This window comes from Bos javanicus, chromosome 4 (genome assembly GCF_032452875.1).
Source record: "Bos javanicus breed banteng chromosome 4, ARS-OSU_banteng_1.0, whole genome shotgun sequence".
Taxonomy (NCBI): Eukaryota; Metazoa; Chordata; class Mammalia; order Artiodactyla; family Bovidae; genus Bos; species Bos javanicus.
In genome coordinates this window covers 37100783-37128471 of record NC_083871.1, presented here as the reverse complement: position 1 = coordinate 37128471, position 27689 = coordinate 37100783, and the positions used below count along the sequence as shown (strand labels likewise).

Genomic DNA, 27689 nt, shown 5'->3' with positions numbered 1-27689 from the left:
ATATCTATCTTTATTCTTCATGTCTTAATCTAGGTCCTTAAAGTTTTCCCACCCTTTAATAGCTTTCTGAGTTTCTGGTTATCAGGCTTACCTTGCTACATTTTTTTCTTCTACACAACACCAAGCGGCTTCATCAACATTCAGTTTGTTTTTGTCAATCCATTGTTTGACATTCTCCTTGATACAGTTTTGGTTGGAATATAAATTGTTCTGGCCATTTTTTATAAAGCCACACATATACCTACCCTATGACTTCCCAGCTGGCTCAGTGGTAAAGAATCTACCTGCCAAAGCAAGAGACACAGGAGATGTGGGTTCAGTCTCTGGGTCAGGAAGATCCCCTGAAGGAGGAAATGGCAACCCACACCAGTATTCTTGCCTGGAAAATTCCATGGACAGAGGAGCTTGGCGGGCTACAGTCCAGGTGATCACAAAGATTCAGACATGACTGAACGACTGAGCACACAGGCTTACCTACCCCATGATCCAGTCATTGCTTTTTAACTGAGAGAAATGAAAACTTTTATGCCCACAACTAGACTTGAACAATGGTTATGGCAGTGTCATTAAGCTGAGGTGTCTATCAGTAGAATAGATAACAGGATGTGGTATAGCCCAAACAGGTAAATTTTCCCAGAATCATTTGAAAAGACCCTGATGCTGGGAAATATTGAATGTGGGAAGAGAAGGGGATGACAGAGGATAAGATGATTGGATGGCATCACCCACTCAATGGACATGAGTTTGAGTAAACTCCGGGATTTGGTGATGGACAGGGAGGCCTGGTGTGCTGCAATCCATGGGGTCACAGAGTTGGACACGACTGAGTGACTGAACTGAACTGAATTTCCCAGAAATAATAAGAAACAAAATACTGATATATGTAATGCTATGGATGAATTTCAAAAATATTAAAACAAAGGAGCATGTATTGTGTAATTCCATTTATGAGTTTCTCAACTAGGCAAGAATAATTATTGTAAAAAATTCAGAATAGTGGATTCCTCTGGGGACAAGGAGAAGGCAATGACACCCTACTCCAGGACTCTTGCCTGGAAAATCCCATGGAGGGAGGAGCCTGGTGGGCTGCAGTCCATGGGATAGCTAAGAGTTGGACACAACTGAGCAACTTCCCTTTCACTTTTCACTTTCATGCATTGGAGAAGGGAATGGCAACCCACTCCAGTGTTCTTGCCTGGAGATTCCCAGGGACGGGGGAGCCTGGTGGGCTGCCGTCTATGGGGTCGCACAGAGTCGGGACACGACTGAAGCGACTTCGCAGCAGCTTCACAGCTGGGGACAAAGGTATGGAGATTGATTAGGAAAGGGCAAGAGAAAACTTTCTGGGGTGTTTCTAACCTTAGTTGGCACTTAGGGTACAGAAGTATTTCATGTGTCACAACTCATTGTACACTACACTTGTTATTAGTGTGTTTCATTCTATATAAGTTTCACCTCAATAGAAAAAATAAACAATATTGAACTTGAATCACTGTTAATCATTTGAGAATTGTGTGCTGATGGCTGACATCTATTTTGAATTGACAAAAAAAAGATGGTTGATGAAGAAAAATGGATAGATAGATACGTGATAAATTACAGAAAACTGTAAATTTGTAGAATACAGGTTGAGAACAAATGTGCATCACTATCAAATTCTTTCAAATTTCCTGTATATGAAAATTTTTCTTAGAAAAATAATTTAAAATTACTTCTATGTCTCTGAAACAAAATGTAATATGTTTATATTAACTTTCTGTTAAGGTGTGCTAAGACACATATAAGGAGTAAGATAAATTAAGAAAACATAGCCTGTAAATAATTATCATTATGGGTGGTAAGAAAATCACTTACTTTCTTTTCTTTACTGATACTTATCTTTATAACTTAGTCTTAAATTCAAACTGCAGGAAAATCAAGAAATTCAAGCCGTACAACTGAGCCTGCATTGAAAACATTACTTAGATTTTCACAGAGATGAAAATTTGTCTGATAAAATCTTCAGTGTATGGTTGATTTTCTATATCTAGATAGAATGTATGTTGTTTTTACTTAAATATTGTGATTTTTAACATTTTACATTCAAATAGGAATATTTTCATATTGTAATTGCCTATATGCTGTAGAAATGTTTGAAAAGTGGTAATATATGTTTAGTTTCTGTGTTTTTTCTTTTTTTTTTTAAGAAATAACATGTTGCTGTATTTTTTCATCTCTCTGTCCTGCTGGTTGATTTTTTTTAAAATTTTATTTCATTTTTAAACTTTACAATATTGTATTAGTTTTGCCAAATATCGAAATGAATCCGCCACAGGTATACCCGCGTTCCCCATCCTGAACCCTCCTCCCTCCTCCCTCCCCTACCCTCCCTCTGGGTCGTCCCAGTGCACCAGCCCCAAGCATCCAGTACCGTGCATCGAACCTGGACTGGTGACTCGTTTCATACATGATATTATACATGTTTCAATGCTATTCTCCCAAATCTCCCCACCCTCTCCCTCTCCCACAGAGTCCATAAGACTGATCTATACATCGGTGTCTCTTTTGCTGTCTCGTACACAGGGTTATTGTTACCATCTTTCTAAATTCCATATATATGTGTTAGTATACTGTATCGGTGTTTTTCTTTCTGGCTTACATCACTCTGTATAATAGGTTCCAGTTTTATCCATCTCATTAGAACTGGTTGATTTATTTTTATCATGTATATTATACAATCGTTTCTCTATTTTATTGAATTTCTCAAATTACAGATATACAGTATTGAGCACATAGCAGATTTTAAGATGAGTGATTGGAATATTAATCTAAGTTAAATTAAATGGATCTATCAGTTCATAGGATTACGTCTCACTTCTTATGATCTGATACTTATCTAATAAATGTGGTCTGGTTTCACCCTTTTACCTTGTAAGCATGTTGTCTTTTTTATTGATTGTTGTAAAAGAAGCAATTCTTCAATATTTAAATATGGGAATGATATAATTATATACCTTATTCTTTATAAGTTAAGAGTGATTTTTCTCCATTGCAGAATTCAGGAGTTGCATAATGATGTTCTTTTTATTTATAGGCACATTATGAATAATGACCTGTAGGTCTGTTTTATATCATGATAGATATGGATTTTGAAACAGTTCATGTCTTTAGATTTAATACAGTTACCTCAACTATAATATTTTTAGGCATTTCTATAATTTTGGAATATTTGTTCCTTCTTAAATACAGAAAGTTGTAATATCTATAAATTATGTCTTGGATTAGGTCCTAAATAAATAAATTCATTTCTAGGCATCATCATAAAGTGTCCTTTACATTATGTTTTTGAATTATGTCCCAGGTGGCACTAGTGGTAAAGAATCTGCCTGCCAATTTATAACATGTAAGAGACTTGGGTTCAATCTCTGGGTCATAAAGATCCCCTGGAGTAGGAAACAGCAACCTGCTCCAGTATTCTTGGGTGGAAAATTCCATGGACAGAGGAGCCAGTGGGCTACAGTCTACAGGATCACAAGGAGGCAGATACAACTGAGCATAAAAAGAGTTGGCCATGGCTGAGCACAAGTTTAGATTAGATGATTTGTTACTTGAGAAGATCAGAGAAATTTCATGGAAGAATTTTCATTATCTAATAATGGTTACAAATGGATACACATACATATATAATGTACACATTCTTGAGATAAAAATAAGTTGGATATTTATTTTGATTATATTTAAACCTCAAGGACTTAATATAGACTTTTTCCCCCAATGGATTTCTACAAAATTGAAAAGGTTTGGGAAAAAGGCAATTTTTAAAAATATTTTATCATTATAGATATTAACATTAAATGGGATATGTATAATGTAAACCCCACTCTCTAAAAACATAATCAAGCTATCAATGGATTCCATGTTCATTAAGTAATTACAATATTTTGCATATAATATAAATTAAAAATAAATTTTGAGCTTGGATGAAGGGCCAAGGCAGCAAACTTTCATTGTCTACATCCAAAGAAAATAGAACTTGTTTTGTTTAGAAAAGCCACTGCTCCATGATAACAAATAATTTATATGCTCTTACTTAATCGATGACTTCACACTAAAACTTTCCCTTAGAGAGAAAATTGGTAGAGGTTCAAGAATCATGTTATTTCCTAACTTACCTCATTTTAAATTAGAGCACGTTTTCCTTCCCTTTGCCAGAAAGTTCATCAAATTTTTTTATACAATGTGCTTACTCTGCTTTATTAAACAAGATGAAAAAGTACATTTCAGTGAACGTGATTTATTTTTTAAAAGTTTCAGTGTTTAAGCAAAGAGCTAAAAAAAGAAAACACAGCAAAGAGATATAGTACAGGAGTGATTTAAATCTCTCGGAGAAGGAAGAAAAACATAGCAGTAACTCTTTTCAACTCTTTCTCCAATCTGTAGTCATATCTCATTCACTTGGTAACATTTAAAATAAAAGGAAAGATGTAAGTTTAAGATACACTTCATAGAAATAAATACATCTTTTGAAAAACAATTATATAAAGAGAATGAGAACACAAGTCTCAGACTATGAGGAACTATCTGCAAAAGACACATCTAATAAAAAAAAGAACTCTTAAAACTCGATTAGAACATAAACAATCAGATTAAAAAAATGGGCCAAAGACTTTGACATCTCACTAAAGAAGATACGAAGAGGGCAAATAAACACAGAAAAAGATGTTCCATATCTTTAGGAAAATGCAAATTAAAACAACAAGATACCATGGCACATCTATTAGAATGGCCAAAATCCAGAACACAAAATGCTGGCAAAGATTTGAAGCAATAGGAACTCTCATTTATTGCAGGGAATTTCAAATGATACAGCCACCGTAGAAGACAGTTGGTGGTTTTTACAAAACTAAACATACCCTTACCACATGGCCCCAAAATCATGCTCCCTGCTATACACTCAAAGGAGTTAAAAAGTTATATCCACACAAAAACCTGCACATTATGTTTATAGAAGCTTTATTCAAAATTGCCAAAACCTGCAAGTAACCAAGACGTGCTTCAGTAGGTGAATCTAGACAATGGAATATTATTTGGAGCGAAAAAGAAATGGACTATCAAGCCAGAAAAAGACATAGGGGAAACAAATGTATATTAGTAAGTGAAGGATGCCAATCTGCAAAAGGTTACATACCATATGGTATGATTTCATAACACGACATTCTGGAAAAGATAAAAATATACAGACAGTAAAAAGATCAGGGGTTGCTGGGATTAAGAGAAAGGAAAGAATGAAGAGGTTGAACACAGGGGCTTTTTGGGTCAGTGGTTTCACAGTGCTAGACTGACATACTTTGTACAATTACTGTAAGCGCAGATATACGTCATTATACATTGGTTCAAATACCAAGAGGGAACCCTAATATAAATATAAGACTTTGGGTGATAATGTGTGTGTCAGTATAGGTATTAATACATCAACTGTAACAGATGTACACTCTGGTAGGGGATGTTGATAATGCGGAGGCTAAGCATATGGGGAGTAGAATTCTGTGGAAAAATCTCTGTCCCCTTCATTCAATTTTACTGTTAATTTTACAAAAAGTGCTCTAAAATACAATGTCTATTATTTTAAAATAATTAATAATAACATATACATTATTGGTATGCTTCTGGGCAGTAAGAACTTTAATTGTAGTTCAATTCTTTCTTATCACATTAAGGACATATTCTTCTACTCTTAGCTAACAAATTTTAATCAGAAAATCTGATTAATTTTTCAACATTAAAAAGGTAACAGATTTTATTTTTAAAATATAAAGGTAATGAACTGAGAGGTTTATACTTACTGAATCATTCTTGTAACACTAGAATTGACTTTATGCATTTATTTAGAATATCTGGATACTCATAAATACATGTTTCTAGTTTACCTTTTCGTCTGATATTGATATTGGTGATACTATAGCTCTAGCTGACTTGAATGGCCTGAAAGCCTATTTATTCTTGTCTATTCTCTCAGATATTTCTTAGGGATTTCATTCAATTATCTCATCCACATATTTTATATGACTGGAAGTTAAATTGATACATTGAAACTTTGTCAAGAAAAGAACAGAACCACTTAAGTAACACAAAATTTATACTACCAATTTATTTCTTTGGAATGTTCTTAAAATCCAGGTGTATACACAATTTCCGCTTACTTTTTTTTTTTTTTCTCTCTGAAAAGTAGCTCAGAATCTACATAGCAAAACTGGTATTTGTGAATTTTAGTAATAGTTGTTTTAAAAAACAAGCCAGTTTTATCATAAAAAATTACTTTGCCAAAACATTTCTGAATATGTAATCAAACAAAAAAATTTTCCTCTGTGAAATAAAAAGTTAATTTTGCAAGGGAAATGGAAAAAGTTTCTTCTCTCTAATCTGCCCATTTCCTAGGACTTGGTAAAAGCTCAAGCCCTTTTTCAAGGACTGCATCCATAGGGGCTTACCTCTGAGTTCCCTCTCATTGCTGCTGCTAAGTCGCTTCAGTCGTGTCCGACTCCGTGCGACCCCATAGATGGCAGCCCAACAGGCTCCCCGTCCCTGGGATTCTCCAGGCAAGAACACTGGAGTGGGTTGCCATTTCCTTCTCTAATGCATGAAAGTGAAAAGTGAAAGTGAAGTCGCTCAGTCATTTCCGACTCCTAGCGACCCCATGGACTGCAGCCTACCTACCAGGCTCCTCCATCCATGGGATTTTCCGGCAAGAGTCCTGGAGTGGGGTGCCATTGCCTTCTCCATTAGGCCCCTGAATTCCAGGGAAAGGAAATATCTATTTCCACATTGTAGACTGATTCTTAAAATAATGATTTAGGAACCAGGGAGGATTTAGGTCAATTTTTATTTGACACAGACCTTGGAAACTTTTTAATAACAGAGTTTATAGGAAGAAACTAATTATCTTGATTGCAAAATCAGCAAAGTTAGAATTAACTCTATCACATTCTGATCAGAATGTGTTCTCAAAATGCTGAAAATTCAGGACCTCTTCAAAGAAAAACATGTTCAACTGTGATATAATTAGCAGTTTCCATGGCTTTTGTTCTTTAGAGACAATAATAGTTTTGATTCTTGAAAATGTCTAATTATGTGGAGAAGGAAATTCAAAGCACTAAAGAAGATAATTTATAGAATAGTTTTCAAAGTGATTAGAATTTGCAGAAAACAATTCTTACTACATACTCTGTTTAATCTTCAAGATTTTATTATCCCTTAAGAACTAATAATTCAAATTTAACATTAGCCACCTTTTTTGTACTTTGGCTTAATCTCAATATATTGGAAACGAACAATTACTGTTACTTTAACAAAACAACTTGCACTTATTTTAAGGTTTTTTTTTTACATCTAAGGATTACATCTATGTACACTGGATACTAGAGATTTTTAATATCTGACATGCTGTATTATATATATAAATTATATCATATCCCTAATACTTAAAATTTAATGTCACAATACAAATTTTAAAGTTGAAACATAAAATGTGTAATTTTCGGTTTTATGTTTGAATTTTATCTGTATATTTGCACTAAAAGTCTAGTTTTTCTTTTTTAACCTGGATACTTTTGACAAAAGGGTATTTGGATTAGTCACTCAGTTGTGTCCAACTCTGTGATCTCAAGGACTGTAGCCCGCCAGAGTCCTCTCTGTCCATGGAATTCTCCAGGCAAGAATACTAGAGTGGGTTGCCATTCCCTTCTCCAGGGGATCTTCCCGACCCAGGGATCGAACCTAGGTGCCTTGCCTTGCAGGCAGAATCTTAACTGACTGAGCCATCAGGGAAGTTTACAGGCAAATAATTAGTTATCACATATTTTAAATACTATGTTGCTGTTTTATCATCCAGTTTATTATTTAAAATAAAACATTATTAGTCCTAGTTTAGTTCAAGTGTAAAGAAGTTAATTCATATAAACCTATACTAAAAACAACTCTTTTAAAACTATCTGAGGCTTTTCTGAACCTAGAAGTCACCATCTCTACCACTACTTTTAAAAAAAAATCCCTAACATTTACCAGGAAATGTAGTTGTGGGGGATTTTATGGGTTAGCATAAAGGTGCTTTGTTGTTACTGCTTAGTCCCTAAGTCATGTCTGACACTGTAGTGACCCCACGGACTGTAGCCCACCAGGCTTCTCTGTCCATGGGATTCTCCAGGCAAGAATACTAGAGTGGGTTGCCATTTCCTTCTCCAGGGAATCTTCCTGGCCCACGGACACAGTTGTATTCACCAACACTGTCTTGCTAGATGATTCAAGCAGGGTAGGGTGGGTCTTACTCAGTTCAGTTCAGTCGCTCAGTCATGTCCGACTTTCACGACCCCATGGACTGCAGCACGCCAGGCCTCCCTGTCCATCACCAACTCCCAGAGTTTACTCAAACTCATGTCCATCGAGTCGGTGATACAATCCAACCATCTCATTCTCTGTCATCCCCTTTTCCTCCTGCCTTCAATCTTTCCCAGCATCAGGGTCTTTTCAAACGAGTCAGTTCTTCACATCAGGTGACCAAAGTATTGGAGTTTCAGCTTCAGCACCAGTCCTTTCAATGAATTTTTAGGACTGATTTTCTTTAGGATGGACTGGTTGCATCTCCTTGCTGTCCAAGGGACTCTCAAGAGTTTTCTCCAACACCACAGTTCAAAAGCATCAATTCTTCAACACTCAGCTTTCTTTATGGTCCAACTCTCACATCCATACATGACTACTGGAAAAACCATAGCTTTGACTAGACGGACCTTTAATGTCTCTGCTTTTTAATGTGCTGTCTACATTGGGTCTTACTAGACTTACACAAAGGTCTTACCAGTGATTGTTGCTTAAAATTCCAATCAACCCATTCAAAGGATATACTTACTAGGTATTTATAATTCTCCAATTGAAACAGAACCAAAATCTACTAATTTAATAAGGCTAAGGCTTCCCTCGTGGCTCAGTGGCAAAGAATCAACCTACCATTGCAGGAGACACGGGTTTATTCCCTCATCCTGGAAGATCCCACATGCCACACAGCATCTAAGCCAGTGTGCCGCAACTATTACGCCTGTGCTCTAGAGGCCAGAACTGCAACTTCTGTGCCTAAGCACCCTAGATTCTGCAGTCCACAATGAGAAGCCACTGCAATGAGAAGCCCATACACTGCAACTGGATAGTAAGCCCCAGTACTTACTAGAGAAAAGTCCAAGTAGCACAGAATAAATATAGTTATTTTTTTTAAAAGCCAATATTAATGACAAAGTTTAGATTAGACCACATCACAGTAGAGTCTAAACACCAAACACATACACACGTATCATACAAACATTCTTATATGCCAATGTCAATTTAGTTGAGGTATAGGATTGTTCACTCGTAGAATGTAACAAAACTGTTCTGTTTCTTCTTTAATGTTCAAAGGTGTGGTATATTTTGATAGTTTGGTCCTCAGGTCTAATGTAGGACTTTGACAGAGAGAAGATTCTGATTAAGTAGGTGTGAGTGGGCTCTGAGATTTTTGTTTTCTAACAAATTCCCAGGGAGATGCATATGTTACTACTCCCAGGGCCAAACTCCTGGAAATAAGGATTTATATCAGCTTAGTTTTCAATGATTTGAGCTATGTATAAATGACATAATTATGTGAACCACTGGTGGATAGACTCCTTTAAGTGTGGCAAATATTGGCTTTTTAAAAAGTATACAACTGTAATAATAAAATGAACATGTTAGAAAGACAACAGAGTTCAGAAGGTGTATTTCGGCCCTAGATCTGCTCTGTTATGCAGGCTCAGCATTTGCCTCTGTTTTTGCAAGATGAGCCTTTACTGAAATACACAACCCCAGTTAACTTTAGTTTCTGTTTTGCTTCAAAGGCCAAATACAAATACTGACAAGCACTGTGGTGTTTCTTGCTGAGGGGAGGCCCTGTTTTTTCCTGAAAGGCCCCCTTTTAATAAAATGAAAAAAAAAAAAAAGAAGGTATATTTCATCTTGTTTTCAGTTGATACAAGATTATTACTCACCTCTTGTAGGTTACTTAAATTTTATTACTTACAGTTTTCTATCTCACAAGGTTTTTGGGAAGATGAAGTGATTTTACAGGAAGCACTTTGAATAATATAAAACACTATATGATCACAGGATTTCAGTTGATAATGATTTCAATTATGTCTTTATGTAAAAACATCAATTTTACAAATTAATACTTTCATTATTAAAACTTTCAAATATTCAGGGTAATAACACTTAACGTCATGCCTTTGCAGTACAGTGGATGCAATTTAGAATCGGTGCTGTTTAAGTCAATTTGTGTTTTTGTTCAGTGCAAGCATTCCATTTCCTATTTTTTTCCTTGCAACTCTTCCCCATTGCTTCTGCTTTAATACAGATTCTATAAGATCTTGAGTACTAATATGGAATAGCTTCCACCTATATTCCACCTTTCAGACACCTAGTCAGGACTAATAAAGGTATTTTCTAAACCAATTTGATACTTTCAATTTTGTTTTTAATAAGTACAGGGCTTGCTTCTCTTTATTTTAGTAACACAAAGAAATATTTTCTAACTTTAATATAGATTAAATTCGTTTTATTTTCTAGTGGACCTATGATTTCTGTATTTTTCCATGGAATAAAAATTATAATATACATACAACCATTACCTGGGCAATGTTCTGAGCCTTATATAATTACATGTTGGAATAAATTTCTTAGACCATATAACAAGACATGCTTATGTATATTAATTAGTTTAAAACACTGAGTAAAAGTAGATTTCCTCATCTTTCAAAATATTATCCTTCAATTTGTTACTGTGCCCCCTCAAATATTTATAGAGAAGCTATAAAAGGTGTTAAAATATGGCAACAATATAATTTATAGATTAATATAGTAAAATCCAAAGAAATAGGGAGATTATTTAACCACTGCTTTAAATAATCAAATGAGAAATTAAAAATTTTAAACAAATGAAATGTTTTTACTCTGAGAGAATGGGTCAAGAATCATGCTTATTGTTAATGATGAATTCATTATTTTTACATATTTCTTTTAAATCTCAGAGACTAGTTGAAGTGATCTTATTTACTTACTTTCTGGAAAGCAGCCCAGAACTTCTAGATTATCTATCTAAAAGCGTTTAGAATTTCTGCTTAATTGCTTTATATAAAATAATATTGTTTCTGGTTTTTCTCTACTCCTTAACGAATTCTCTCTAACCATTATCTCTTTTTGTCTCATTATTTTTGGGATGACTTTACTTAAAAACTTATGTATAATTAGGGACATATTCCACTAAAATAGTATCTCCTAAAAATTGAAAGTCATATTATGTACAGTTTTTTTTTTTATTCCAACTGATTCCCATCTTTTTTCCACAAAACTTAAAAAAGGGGTTGCCAATTTCTTGGATTTTGAACTCTCTTAAACACATATTTTATAAGAGACCACTGTAGATATAAGGACAAAAAGCAGCCTCCCTCATAAGTTGTCAAATCTTGGTATCATTTTATAAGTAAAAGGCTCAGACACTGTGGTTCTGATACTGAGTTAAACAAAGCGTGGAAATCAACTGAATCAAAAAGTTCATGTTTCACTGAAAGAAAAATGGATATACTTGTTCATTTACTTTATGGGTTAAACAATGGATTTAAGATATTAAGACTCCTTGGACATATAGGCATGTAATCCCATAGACATGCTAAAACCTCCAGAGTTTTCCATTTGATAAAGAATTCTATTAGTATTATCCTGGAGGGCAGAGATCTCTCTTACTCAGCTGTTTCTTATAATAGTTCTTGGTACCAAGAGAGTGCTTAATGTGCACCCAAAAAATGGAAGTTGGCCAGAATAATATGTTATAGCTAGCAAATGTAGCTAGGTATTCACTGTACTATTATCAGTGATCTAGGAGCACGCTCAATAGAAGTGCTGGGTACAGATGAAAGAGTAGAATTCTACTTTAGTAATTGTGCCGACTGATAAACTAAAGTTCTATACAAAGACAGACAGTGTTGAATGAGATGGGAAAGGACTAGACTTGGGGAAAGTAAAGACATTCGTTAGAAAGCAGAATGTAAGCACACTGTAGATAGTAATTAAATATGACAGTTTAGTTTACCTAAAAGTGATTTATTCTTAATGTCTCATTAACAACATCTATTTTACCTCTATCATGTCATATTATATAGTATTTGTTTTGTATGATAAGATGTAAAATGGCTCATGAATTAACATATGTTCCAATAATATTTTCTACTGTTCCAAGACTGAAAAATTATTTAATATGTATCACTTCTAATTTACATGATAAACTTCAGGGTTAGACTTTTAGATAGGAGACTCAAGAGCATAGTTTAAGAATCTTAATTTCAACAAGTGATATTATAAATTTTATTGTAGTGACAGATATTATTACTGTGGTTAAGTGATAATGACAATCTATTTAGGAAGCTACTATTAACCATTAGGAATTAATCTGTTCTTTATTTCTCTATAATTTTCATCTTTCTTTTCTGACTACATCCAAACAGTGGATAGGTTAAGTTTTCTGAAAACTTTTCTCCCTCTTAATGATTTTAATCTCCTATGTTTTCTCATCCTAGAAAATATGTTGTAGTTCCAAGTAATCCATCTAATAGCAATGACATACTCAGCTTCCTTAGTTGCACTACAGTGTATTAAAGGGAGCATCATTTTGCTACTAATATCAAAATATTCTGTACTAAATATTTGTGACATAATCTACTAACAAAGTATGATCTTTTCAAAGATGAAAAGTTTGGGAATTCATGAGTAGCTTACAGACAGAATTGATAAATGGAATTGCAGCACATTTATACAAAATCAAAACTATTAAACTATCAAAACTATTAAACTGAGTAGAGATTTGGCATATCTTTATGACATGGCTACCCTCTTTTCTGTTGCTGCCTCAGCTCTATCACTACCAAATGATTTCAACACTGTAGGCCATTAAAACTGGATCCTCTGACTCTCTGCCATTCCTGTTCTCTTTCCTGCCACCATACCCCTATCTCCAGCCTGTCTTTTCAATTCCATTCTGCAAGTTGCTCTTACTCAGGAATTTGAAATGGACAAGAAAGGAAGTAAAAGTAGTTCTGGCTAAGGAAAAAAAAAAGTGTAAAACCAGTTTACATTTTAAGATTCATTAACATACAATATCTTAAGGTCTCTCAAATCCAATTACAGTATATTTTCTCCATTAGGACACTGATTGCTTGATCAGAGTTGACTATATTACTTTAAAATTTATAAAGAATGTGATTTTTTCCCCTTTAATTTATTTAAAATAAATCATCAGAAGTACAATAGTCATTAGCTTTCTTATGGGGAACAGCAATATCCCACAACTTCAATAATTTCTCTTCAAATATTTAATATGATTATTGAAAATATAAGAAAATCTCTGATCAAAGATATTTTATAACTTACCATTTCACCCTAGTATTATAAGCCAAAATTTTATAATTTTAATTATTAATATGACTAGATGTCTCTTTAATTCATCCAAAAATGAGTAAGGCTTAGTGGTAATTTCTGTGTTTTGTTTTCTTTTTTCAGAATATTGTCATTTTTGTTTGACTTAGAGGATTGTCTTCTAGTCCTGCAAAGCATGGGTATAATGTGTTTATTTATTCTAATATGTGTTGATGAACTCTATAGGTGTTAAGTAGTTAGTGGCAATCATCATTTGATATCAATCTTGGCAATATTAGTTTTCAGGATCACTGAGATTCAAGCTTACTAATTGTAAATGGGTCAAAATACAACATACACACCCCCCAATACAACTCTGTACTGACTGCCACTGAAATCCTGCTGTATGTATGCCAAACAGAAAAAGGCAATGGAGGTTTCAAAGGAAAAATAAATCTACCAACTTCACATAGGATTTTATAAATGTATAAAAGGGATGACTCTCTCTGACATTGAAACCCTGACATTTTTTAAACTCTGTATTAAGCGAATGGAAGAGATTATTTGTAGTTATAGAAATGCAAAACACCAATACAGTATAATAACACATACATATGGAATTTAGAAAGATGGTAACAATAACCCTGTGTACGAGAAAGCAAAAGAGACACTGATGTATAGAACAGTCTTATGGACTCTATGGGAGAGGGAGAGGGTGGGGAGATTTGGGAGAATGGCATTGAAACATGTAAAATATCATGTATGAAACGAGATGCCAGTCCAGGTTCGATGCACGATACTGGATGCTTGGGGCTAGTGCACTGGGACGACCCAGAGGGATGGTATAGGGAGGGAGGATGGAGGAGGGTTCAGGATGGGGAACACATGTATACCTGTGGCGGATTCATTTTGATATTTGGCAAAACTAATACAATTATGTAAAGTTTAAAAATAAAATAAAATTAAAAAAAAAAGGAAATGCAAAGAAATACAGGGAAACAATAGAATGGAAAGACTATAGACCCTGATGCTGGGAAAGATTTAAAGCAGGAGGAGAAAGGAATGACAGAGGATGAGATGGTTGGATGGCATCACCAACGCAATGGACATGAGTTTGAGTAAGCTCCAGGAGTTGGTGATGGACAAGGAAGCCTGGCATGCTGTAGTCCATGGGGTTGCAAAGAGTCAGACACCACTGAGCAAATGAACTGAACTGACATATCTCTTCAGGAAAATTAGAGATACCAAGGGAACATTCCATGCAAAGTTGGGCACAAGAAAGTACAAAAATGATATGGACCTAACAGAAGCAGAAGATATAAAGAAGAGGTGGCAAGAATACACAGAAGAACTATACAAAAAAGATCTTGATACCCATATAAGCACGATGGTGTGATCACTAACCTAGAGCCAGACATCTTGGAGTGTGACGTCAAGTGGGCCTTAGGGAGCATCACTACGAACAAAGCTAGTGGAGATGATAGAATTCCAGCTGAGCTATTTCAATACTAAAAGATGATGCTGTGAAAGTGCTACACTCAAAATGTCAACAAATTTGGAAAACTCAGCAGTGGCCTCAGGACTGGAAAAGGCCAATTTTTATTCCAATCCCAAAGAAGGGCAATGTCAAAGAATATTCAAACCACTACACAATTGCACTTATTTCACATGCTAGCAAGGTAATGCTCAAAATTCTCCAAGTTAGGCTTTAACAGTATGTGAACCGAGAAGTTCCAGATGTTTAAGCTGGATTTAGAAAAGGCAGAAGAACCAGAGATCAAATTGCTAACAACCATTGGATCATTGGTCAAAGTAAGAGAATTCTGGAAAAACATCTGCTTCATTGATGACACTAAAGCTGTTGACTGTATGGATCACAACAAACTGTGGGCAATTCTTAAAGAGATGGGAATACCAGACCACCTTCCCTGTCTCCTGAGAAACCTGTATGCAGGTCAAGAAGTAACAGTTAGAACTGGACAGGGAACAACGGACTGGTTCCAGATTGGGAAAGCAGTACATCAAGGTTGTATAATGTCACCCTGCTCATTTAACTTATATGCAGTATCAGATCAGATCAGTCGCTCAGTCGTGTCCGACTCTTTGCGACCCCATAAATCGCAGCACACCAGGCCTCCCTGTCCATCACCAACTCCCAGAGTTCACTGAGACTCATCATGAGAAATCCTTGACTGAATGAAGCACAAGCTAGAATCAAAAGTGCCAGGAGAAATATCAATAACCTCAGATATGCAGATGACACCACCCTTATGGCAGAAAGCGAAGAGGAACTAAAGAGCCTCTTGATGAAGGTGAAAGAGGAGAGGGAAAAAGCTGGCTTAAAACTCAACACTCAAAAAAGCAAAGATCACAGCATCTGGTCCCATCACTTCATGGCAAACGATGGAGAAACGAGGGAAGCAGTGACAAACTTTATTTTCTTGGGCTCTAATATCACTGCAGATGGCTACTACAATCATGAAATTAAAACATACCTACTCCTTGGAGGAAATGCTCTGATAACCTAGACAGCATATGAATATCAGACACATTACTTTGCAGACAAAGGTCCATATAGTCAAAGCTATGAGTTTTCCAGTAGTCATGTATGGAGGTAAGAGTTGGACCATATAGGCTGAGTGCCAAAGAATTGATGCTTTTCAACTGTGGTGTTTCAGAAGACTCTTGAGAGTCCGTTGTACTGCAAGGAGATGAAACCATTCAATCTGAAATGAAAACAATCCTGAATATTCATTGAAAGAACTGATGCTACAACTGAGGCTCCAATAGTTTGGCCACCGGATATGAATAGCAGACTCATTAGAAAGACCCTGATGCTGGGAAAGATTGAAGGCAGGGGGAGAAGGGGATGACAGAAGATGAGATGGTTGGATGGCCTTATCGACTCAATGGACATGAGGTTGAGCAAACTCCAGGAGATGGTGAAGGACAGGGAATCCCTGCATACTGCAGTCTATGGGTCACAGAGTTTGACATGACTGAACGACTGAATAACAAAAAGAAGAGAGATTTATAAATATACTGAAGAGGTACATTTTGATGCATCTTTTATGCTAACAGCCTACATTAAATGCCAAAATAGTTATGATTTAGTAAATCATCATAAAATAATAAAATTATACTTCTATAATGAATAAAATACTTAATTTATGAAAATTACTAATAATAAATTATAGTTTTCAAATGCGTATCTTTATTTTTGAATTAGTATATTTTAACATAATAATAGTACCATATGTAAAATGTCATAGAGAATTCATGTGTTGATCCAAAATTACCACAGGAAATTGACAGATTGCTGAAGGAAGTTGTGGGAGGCTGGAGTGGGAATGAAGGGATATGATTTTCTCTTGTCTAGTTTACCTAAATCATATAATGACAGAAACATTTCTGTTGAAAATATTTCTTCTAAGGGCATGTAAACACACTTAAATCTTCCTTACTAACATTACCAGGAAAATATTTTAAATACTTTTCTCTTACATAATGTTTTGTGATTTATGTTTGGTTGACTATATGAAGCTTACAGCATTTCAGTGTCATTTTGGGGGTTTCCCTGGTGGCTCATCAGTAAAGAATTCCCCTGTATTGCAGGAGACATAGATTTGATCTCTGGTTTCGGAAGGTCCTCTGGAGAAGGAAATGGCAACCCACTTCAGTATTTTTGCCTGGAGAATTTCGGGGACAGAGGAGCCTGGTGGGCTGCAGTCTATGGGGTCACAAAGAGTTGGACACAAATGAGCTTAAGATTAATTTCTCTGGTAGAACCTTTGGTTCTCTGATGTGTTTGAATGTGCCAGGCTTTGGGAAACTTTCATGGCAATGCCAAATAGCTACACAGACAGAATCACTGAGTTGGATACAGCTTAGCAACTAAACCACCACCACCACCAATGTTATATGTAACTTAGTAATAAGTATATAACTAAGCTTAGAAAAACTCCTCCTCTTTATTAAAGCAAAAGAGTAGCATATCTATTTTTATCAAAATGTACTGACCACAAGAAATTCTCTATGCATAGACTTAACCTAAGGAAAGGGCATAGATCACTATTCATCTTGCTTGGTTTTCCTTTTAAGTAATTTTCATTGCTTTCTCAGAAATGCATGGCTGCTTAGTTTAGTAAGACTGTGTGTGCATTCTACTACATCTTTAGTGATTTGACATAGCTAGGTATTTTTATTTTTCTATTATTTAAATTTCTTACATAATGCTATGAAACCAGTTAACATCAATAGTTGTTCTGTTTGCTTGTTAGGTTTGTTTTTGGTAAAAGTAGCCTACTTTCCAAGGGCTTTATAGAAATTTACTTATGCATGATCCTCATGACAATCCAATAAGGAAGGAACTATTATTATTTCCTCTTGAAAAAAGGGATGTTGAGTACAGAGAGCTCACATTAGCTGTCTGTAGCTGCTTAGCTACTGTACAATTCAAGCAGTCAAGTTCCACAGACTCCACGCTTTTAACTCTCACCCCAAATGTTATAGACGATGTCTTCACAAGAAAAATAAAATTAAAAGTTAAGCTGTGATATGGCAAGATAAAGAAATATCCTAGATTCAATTCAGTCAATGTTTTTTAAAAAAGTATGTTGGAAAAACTAAAATATTCACCTAATGATTTCAGTGGTAAGTAATGCACTCAATAGAGCTAAATTAATACTTAGAAAAATACATTTTATTAACATTTACGCTTGGTTCATCATTTGTTTCATCTGCTAGTTTTGTTAAGCCCAATTTTATTACAATGTTTATATATTATTTTAATACTAAAGACAAATATTTTTGATATATTAACTGCCCATACATACATTGACAACAATCAATTAAATTAAGAAAAAGTAACCTGAGAACAGATTAAGAAAGGCAAAAAATCTGCAGACTGGCTAACTGTATTAATTTGCAAAATGTGCACTATATTCTAGATATAGAGCTGGTATGCAAATAACAGCAGCAGCAACCACAGTCATAATGAGCATTGACCATATTATCAGACACTGTTCTTATTACCTTACAAGGGCTGTCTCATGCATCTTCAGAAAAATAATATATTAGTATTACTTATATTTTACAAATCATAAATGGATGATAAAAATAAGTAAGGTAAATAAACACCAAAGTCACAAGGGATAATGGACCTGGGATACAAACTCAGACAATCTGACTACAGAGCCTGCAAAGTAGATTCATTGAATTGTTTTTTATTTGGTATATCCTAAACTGTAAGGCAAAGTGGTAGGCTCTGTGCTAAATCCAAACATGCATTTATGTGGTCTGGGATTCCAAGGTAGGAAAGATTAAAATCGTTTTAGAGAATGCTATGGCTAAATGAAAATAATAGTAAGTTTTTGGACACAATTTAATTTCAGTTTGTTAGTGCTTAATATTGGAGAGGTCATTTAGGATTGGATGACAAAGAACTTAATAGGCAGCGAAATCTGGATTCAATTCACTTGTAAATTGAAAGATATAAATGATTTTTAAATGGGAAAGTATCATGATAGCCCTCAGAGCTATATTTAAGGAGACATCTGCCAGTGGTATCTAAGAAGGAAGAGTATATACGGCTTATTATGTCAGGTAATTTTAAAAAAGTAAGCATAAACAATAATCTATTGACTAATTTTAACCATCAAAAACTGTATGCAGAATTTTTTTTGTCCTAAGCTCCTGACACATCATTCTCTGGCACAGTTAACCTAATTTGATACTTGCAAAAATAGATAGCAAAATACTCAATCTCATGAGTCAAGATCTCTCTTTGACTCATGATTAATTACATTCAGCACATGAGGATTGCATCTTAGAAAACAGTTGGGGTAAATACATCAACAAAATTTTATCAATATAAAAAGACAGGTTACTTCATAACAGTTTTTCATTTAGATATCATCATATCAGCCTTTGATACAAATTTAATGAAAACTTCCCCATCGGAAAGTTTCTGAAAATTTCTACTATGAAAGTATTTGTGTCAAGCCTACATTTAATAATAATGTGAACTTATTCTACTCAGTCATTAGAACCTAACCGGTTGCCACCCTCCCATCAAAACTGTCCATGCTATTAAAATTCAACGGCATTGCTTGCCATCATTCAGCTTTATCTGACTAAAATCCTTTAATTTCCCCACTCCTACTGTTGGGAGCTCTAGGCTCATCACACTTAACCTCTGCCTAGGCTTCTCAGAAAAGAATTTGTTTCAGTCCATTCATGGTTTCAATAGTTGAGCAAGCCACACGCAACTGCGCACTGGTCTTTTACCCTGAGCACACTAATCTGATTGTTTTTCCACTCTACAAACTCTGGGTCAACAATCAAGCTGCCGCCAGAAACTAATTAATTTGCAAACAGGCTTCTGTTTTCACAGAGGGAAAGCTTTTGAGAGCCGTGTCAGAGAGGCCAGTCACACCATGGTTACACGCATTGTCATGGTATCCACTTCTCAGGGTAAGTCTCTTGCTAGATGTCACTGCACACATGAACCCAGATTACTCAGTCAGCAGTAAATCCCTATTGAGACCCACCAAGCTCTGAATGTAGTGACTCTGGAAGAGGAAATTGGTATAGACAGGCTCTGTATTCATTAAGTCGATGGTGAGATGAGAGAAAAATCATGTTAAGAACCAAGAGAAAAAGGGAACTGCCTTTAACTTATAGAATTTTCTAAGATTTTGCTTTACTTTTATACATTTTCTTAAATTTTAATTTTTAAAAAGTAGAATTTTTTTTCAGTTAATGTAATCATACAGCAAAATGTTATTTTCTACTCTCACCATTCAACTACTGAAATAAGTGGTTCAAGCTTTGTGATTAATGTGCCATACTTGAGGGTTGTACTTTTTAGTCCATTATTAAAAAATGGTAAAATAGCAAATTCTAACAATTTTCTTCAGCTACATTTTCTCAGTGGCCTGAAAACAAATGACTTTCCAAACATTATTTCTGAGTTAATTTTTCTTCCAAAGTTTTATTCAATTTCTTTTCATTAGTATAGGTAATTAAAAAAAAAGTTAAAAGTGATTATGGTTCTTAGATAAAATGTAACACAAAAAATCAGTCCTCAAGAAAGACAATCAAGATATATTTTACTAACTTTTGCTCTTTATGAAAAATGGAGTATATTAAAAGTGAGTATATTAAATTTATCATCATTTAGAGAGAAGAATAATTTCAGAAAAATTTTATATATATTTATTTTTTGGAAAAATTGCATTTCTGGCAGGTGTACATCCTTTATTAGGATGAAATTTTTTTCTGGTAATAGATTCATGAGGAAAAAAACAGACCTACCAGACTGTGTTTAGATCTAGATATGAATATTTATATATCCATGTTTCAGCATAATTTCACCAAAATTATTAACACTTTTGTGATTCTATGCATTGATACTTCATAACTGTTGACTAATGAATACAGAATATAATTCATAGAATATATAATTCAAAAGTTAAAAGAGACTATCTTTGTTGCTTCTTTCATAGAGGATGTTTAGTTGTTGTTCTTATTGCTTTACCTGAACGGTCAGTACACATCTATAATACCATGCGCTCACATAACCATAAAATAAGGCTTCCAGTGGACTTCCTCCCCCAAGTCAGCAAAATATTATTACTTTCATCTGAGAAATACTTCAAAATGGCATCATTAATAAGTCTGACATTATGCCAAACTAGCTGATTAATTTTATTTATTAGAAAATCCAGTTGGATAACGCTGTTAAGTTCATGCCTTTAAAGATGGTAGAATTAAAATAGTGTATCAAAAGAGCTGTACAAGTGATCTGAGATTAGGTATCTGGTACCATGAAGTATTAATTTGTGCCCTCAGATATTTGTGGTTATATTTCTTGGTTCCATTTTCAAAAAATAAATATATCTGGTAGAGAAATTTGAATCATTAGAGAACATGAAATATCCTAGTGCATGACCACAGAGGAAGCCATGCTGATTCAAATAAGTGTAGGCTACCCTGGTCTGACTATGTTACAAGTGAGAGGAAGTAGAATGATGACTCACATACCATTTCAATTACAGAAAAGGGAAAAAAAAGCAAACGAGTTGCTTTATCCACAGGCACAATCCTTTTAGGAAATTCCACTAAAAGAAAACAGGTCTTCCTGAAGTAAGTGGGAAAGCCTCACACTCTGGGCACCACATTTAGGTCTGTTTGGGTGTACTAGGCCTTGGCTCTCTCAAGGATCCATGTGGTTTCATACATTAAACCCAATTCTGACTGTCCTGACTCAGATGTTATACACAGAGAATGAGTCTAAAAATGATTACTAAGCATGTTATACCCAATGGATTTGGGATAAAGCATAGAGAAAACCTTAAATTTATTAAGTGCTTACTGCATGCCAATCCGGAGAAGGCAATGGTACCCCACTCCAGTACCCTTGCCTGGAAAATCCCATGGACGGAGGAGCCTGCAGTCCATGGGGTCGTGAAGAGTGGGACATGACTGAGCGACTTCTCTTTCAATTTTCACTTTCCTGCATTGGAGAAGGAAATGGAAACCCACTCCAGTGTTCTTGCCTGGAGAATCCCAGGGACGGGGGAGCCTGGTGGGCTGCCATCTATGGGGTCGCACAGAGTCGGACACAACTGAAGCGACTTAGCAGCAGCAGCAGCAGCATCATGCCAATCACTTGCTTAGTACTTTATACAACATTATCATGTAGTCCTTTTTCTTTCTTTTTTTTTTAAACTATAAGAAGATAATAGTATTTTCTTCTATCATATAGTATTCCAACCTTAGTTCAAGACATAAACAATATTAGCAATCAAATATTAGCCCAGCGACTGATCTGATCTGATCTGATTAGCCCATTAAATAGAAAAATAAATGTGGGTTAGCTATCCATCTGCTCCATCTTCTTGTTCATGGCTAAAAAGAACAAGAATACTAGGTGATAATATTTACATAATAAATATTAAAAATAATTATTATTACAGCATGGTGAACTTTTTTCTTTTTACTATTAAAGCTTTTATTCTTCTTACTATGAAGAGGGCAATTTTACCTAATTTTCATGCTGTTAGTAAACCAAAATTAGAATTGAAGTTTAAATCTGTATAATATAGAATTTATAAAGCAAAAAAAAAAAAATAAATAGTGAATTTTGGTACATCAGGTCAAACTCATACCAGTACATTTTCTGAAATCAAATGTTGTCCTAATATCTAGCAATCTTAAACTAGAGGCTAGAATAAATGATTTTTTTAAGTTATGTAAAAAATCAATAGATTCCATCTCTCTCATGTTTTGCCATCAAAGTGATTTATTTCCTGGGAAAGTGAAACTGAATTTAAGCCATTATTTCTCCTATTACAAAATGGAAACTTTAATGAGTTTTAATTATGAAAATAGTGAAATTCCATAAAAACTGAGACATTTCAAGATCTAATTCTAGACAGCAGTTTTTCTTTCTAATTTCAGTTTAGCAAAAAACACAAATTAAAAGTCATCTAAAGTAGGCCAACTAATTCTTCCAAAATAATTGAATTGGTTTGAATTTATTTGATAAAAGTAAAGTAATTCCTGTACCAAAATTAATTTGAATAGCCTGGAAGACCATTCAAAAAGTACCTTGCAGGGTAATTTATTACTTCTGGCAGCACAACTGATTGTGTAGTCTATGCTGAAGTCTCAAAACTCATTTATTTTATGCATGTATGTATAAACATTATGTTTCTAATTTTGTCCTTCAGTGGTATTTAATTTCATGAGGTTGTGATCACACAGCCCCTTGGTTCTAAGTCAGATAGGTCTGCATCCTCCATCTTGCAGCAGTTCTGGTTTTTGCACCCTGTCAAATGTAACCTTTGTGCTAATTTGGCAAAATCAGTTCTCACATTTAGTGCTGAGAGACTGATAACTGAATTCTCAAATGAACTGCACATTTGCAGAGATGAAGTACAGAACTGTGGACTGTTTTCCCACAGTTTAAATTCTTCAGACTCAGCTGTCAACATGTGAGTTTGTAGCACAAAAACAGTTTTAACTTGATGACTTTTTTCCACCAAAGCCATAAAAATGAAATGTATACTACACTTTCCTTTATGTTATTCCATCTTCTAATGAGATTTTCTTTCTCATGGACAGTGAAAGCCTGTATGCCCTTTAGAGTTCTTAGTAGATCAAAGTCTCCTTGCTGAATTAAAAAAAAAAAAAATTCTCCTACTACATAAATATTTCACTTTGAGAACTGACTAGATAGCCATGTTTAAAGAAGTTTGTTCCTACTAATTTTGAGTCCCTACAGAAAGAGGAGAGGGAAAAGTTGTCTTAAAGCTCAACATTCAGAAAACGAAGATCATGGCATCTGGTCCCATCACTTCGTGGCAAATAGATGGGAAACAGTGGAAACAGTGTCAGACTTTATTTTTCTGGGCTCCAAAATCACTGCAGATGGTGACTGCAGCTGTGAAATTAAAGGACGCTTACTCCTTGGAAGAAAAGTTATGACCAACCTAGATAGCATATTCAAAAGCAGAGACATTACTTTGCCAACAAAGGTCCGTCTAGTCAAGGCTATGGTTTTTCCTGTGGTCATGTATGTATGTGAGAGTTGGACTGTGAAGAAAGCTGAGCGCCGAAGACTTGATGCTTTTGAACTGTGGTGTTGGAGAAGACTCTTGAGAGTCCCTTGGACTGCAAGGAGATCCAACCAGTCCATTCTGAAGGAGATCAGCCCTGGGATTTCTTTGGAAGGAATGATGCTAAAGCTGAAACTCCAATAGTTTGGCCACCTCATGTGAAGCATTGACTCATTGGAAAAGACTCTGATGCTGGGAGGGATTGGGGGCGGGAGGAGAAGGGGACGACAGAGGATGAGATGACTGGATGGCATCATCGACTCGATGGACATGAGTTTGGGTGAACTTCAGGAGATGGTGATGGACCAGGAGGCCTGGCGTGCTGCGATTCATGGGGTCGCAAAGAGTCGGACATGACTGAGCGACTGAGCTGACTGACAGAGCAGAGGTTAAATAATTGACGGTGGATATTCCAAAACTGTCCTGGGATTTTAGACTTTGGGTCTTTTATGACTTTACACAGAGAGTTTTATCACGATCTCAGCATCTTTTCTGTTTCTTGGTGAGGCTTCTAATTTCTCAGATGATCACCTGGTACCATTCTACCTCCTCTATTCCCAGACAGCAGGTATCTAGCTATATGCCCAGTCCCTTTTGATTACCACTGTGTTTGTACTGAATCATGAATTGTCTTAGGGAGGCATCATATTAATTTAAAGGACAGCAACTGGCAAGTAATATCATATTTATTGTATACTTGGAGAGCAGGAAATACAGGAAACATAGAAGAGACTCTTTTAAAGAGAAAAGGCTAGTGGAAAACACTGTGGGAGAGACAGTCGAAATGGAGATTTATTTAAAAAAAAAATCACAGAAAGTCATTAGTGGAAGAGCAGTTTCATGGGATCAAAGTCAGGATGAAAACAGCTAAATGTAGTGAAAATGTTGAGTAAACAAGTTCCTTAACCAGACTACGGACTTAAGACATCTAGGGACCTTGTGGTTCACCATCATTAAATGGAGAATTTAGGTAGGGTACATGAGTACGTTTTCAGGTCAGGGAAGAAATCAGAGGTGAAGAACCAATAAAGTCAGCAAAAAAAAGTAAACTGGGTAAATTTATGAAAAAAAAATCAATGCAATTAAGAGCAAAGGCAGTAGGGTCAAAGGTGGAAGGTAAGAGGCACATCATTTTCATTAATACATGAAAAATAACAGGACAATCAGAAACGTTGCTATAGGAGAAATGAATGCTGACTGAGGTAATTTGAGGTATATTTTATGGTTTAAATAGTCATTTTAGAGTTGGGATACAGAGAACAATGGAGAAGGAAATGGCAATCCACTCCAGTATTCCTGTCTGGAAAATCCCATGAACAGAGGAGCCTGGTGGGCTACAGTTCATGGGGTCACAAAGAGTCGGACACGACTGAGCAACTGAGCATGAGCACAGAGAACAAAAACCCACAACTTGTGGTCTCCTGAAATTTCAGAGGTTCAGAAGCAGATTTTGATTTTTCTCTAACAAGACAGAGATGAAATTAATTTGAAGTAACCCTAGAAGAGCAGGAGAAACAAATGTGGCAGAAGTTCAAATACTGAGATAATCAAGTACCTTACTGAGTACATAGATGGATTGTAAGCTATGAAGTTCATCCTTCTTAATAAGGTATGTGAAACCAAAGGAGAATTCATGAAAATGAGATTAGGGACTGGGAATCTTTATTTTATAGGATTGAGGGCAGATATAAATGGAGATACTTATTTAATAATAAAAACATCTATGAACATATTTGAGTGACCAGTATAAAAATCACTGATGAATGCATAATTAAAAAAAAAAAACTACATAGAAGACTTACATAAGGATTATTTGGTTTAAAATTTGAGTGAAAGTAGTGTTTACTTATTTTAGGCATATGAATTTTATCATTTTCAATTGTAAATTTATTTATATATTAAAAAGAAAAAGAATTTTAAAAGTATCTGCTTTGCAAACCAGCATATAGTGAACGGATAAACAACAAAGAACTACTCTGTAGAACACAGAACTACATTCAATATTTTGTGATAAACCATAGTGGAAAATAATTATATGAAAAAGAGTATTTTCTATATGTATAACCAAATTGCTTTGGTGTACAGCAGAAATTACCACAATACTGTAAGTCAACTACACTTCAAAAAATAAAATTTTTTAAAAAGTATCTGCTTGATCCAGGAGTGACACCAGCACCTGAAGTTCAAAAAACTAGGTTCTTTTCCAAAATCTATCTACTGGGTAGATGTAATCTTAGATTCACATATTAGTCTTAATTTCCCAACCTGTAAAGTGGAAAAAAGAATTTTAGAAAGATTAAAGGAGAATCAAACAATATGATACCAATGTTTCAAAAATATTTTCAGTGTAATGTGTTTAGCACAATGTAATGTGTTTAGCACAATTTACTAATTTATATGATGCTCTAAAGGCAACATGAGAGATGTGGAGGAAAAAAGTACTACATGAGATTTGTGGTGGTGTCTCTGGAAGACAAGATTGGTAAGGCATCTTATCTTTTTCCACTGTCTCCCTTCCGTAGCTCCAGCCCAAATCTATTTTTTTCCATTGTTAACTACTGAGAAACTTTACTTTTGGCACAAAGCAAATACTTTCCAGAATTTTTAATCTCTGTTCTCTTTTTGCCCCACTTTCTCACACCCACAGCCATGAAGTCATCACTATGAATTTAACTGCACACTGAATCTCAAGCTCGTATTGCCTGCACAACAGGAGGAAGCCTCTCCGCTGACTTACTACAGACGCCATGTTACGTGCTTGTGCTCTTGCCAGCAGTAGCACCTACCGTTGAGCCACCTGGAATCGTGCTGCTCCGTCCTGATTGGATGATGGTGCCCAAGAGTTCGGAAGATAGCAAAGTCTCGCCCCATAAAATCAGCTGCTGTTCCAGAGTATAATTCTCCATCTGCGTCGTGATAAAATAAAATCACATACACGTACTTTAATTAAGGCAACTTAATCCAAAACTAAGTACAAGTTTCATGTTAAGACGAGCCTAACACCCTCTGCATCATTATGCAAAGCTACTGATATTTATCCTATATCTTTGTAGAAGGGACTATCTCGCTACTCATTTAGCACTAACTTTGAAAAATTGAGTAAAATATGATTCAGTGGACATTATGAATGGAAACAAAAATTATATGTACCACATTGTCTGCTTTTATATGTTTAAAGCTACTATGATTCTAATATCTTTATTTTTTACAGTCTCGTAAAATATTACTTACACTTTTGGCTTTAATCAAAAAATTAAATTTCTAATATATTTCCTTTTTAGTGGGACTTAATTAATTAATGAAATTTTGCTATAATTGACAAAAGACTAATACTTTCTTGCCTTCCATTTTTTAATATCTCAAGTGGGAAAAGTATTCTAATTTGGTATGAGCTGTCATATAATCATAAAACAAGTCCACCACAGAGTCTCAAATATAACAGAAATGTGTTTGAAGAGGGGGATTTTGATAAACACAGGCCATAATCACTATAGCTCAAGATTCTGTTGTGCCTTGATTCATTTCTACTTAAATTGAATTAACTCTAGGACAGAATTTAATGATGGAAGAATCATAATCAGCAGGTTAGAAGAAAGGGAAAAGAAACAAGGAGAAAGACAACTTAAT

At 35.1% G+C, this 27689-nt stretch overlaps 1 protein-coding gene and 1 long non-coding RNA gene across 6 annotated transcripts in view; one reads left to right on the top strand and one right to left on the bottom strand.

The window, feature by feature from the left end:
- SEMA3A (semaphorin 3A) overlaps nucleotides 1–27689 on the bottom strand; it is a 553371-nt gene that overhangs the window by 75741 nt on the left and 449941 nt on the right. For all 5 annotated transcript variants that reach the window (XM_061413769.1, XM_061413770.1, XM_061413771.1 and 2 more), the window contains one exon: nucleotides 26849–26968. In XM_061413769.1, the coding sequence (XP_061269753.1) occupies nucleotides 26849–26968 (120 nt within the window). The remainder of the gene's footprint in view (nucleotides 1–26848; nucleotides 26969–27689) is intronic.
- Nucleotides 1010–27339, top strand: LOC133245975 (uncharacterized). Its single transcript, XR_009735833.1, has 2 exons — nucleotides 1010–1305; nucleotides 26710–27339. It is a non-coding gene; the product is annotated as an uncharacterized LOC133245975 (long non-coding RNA).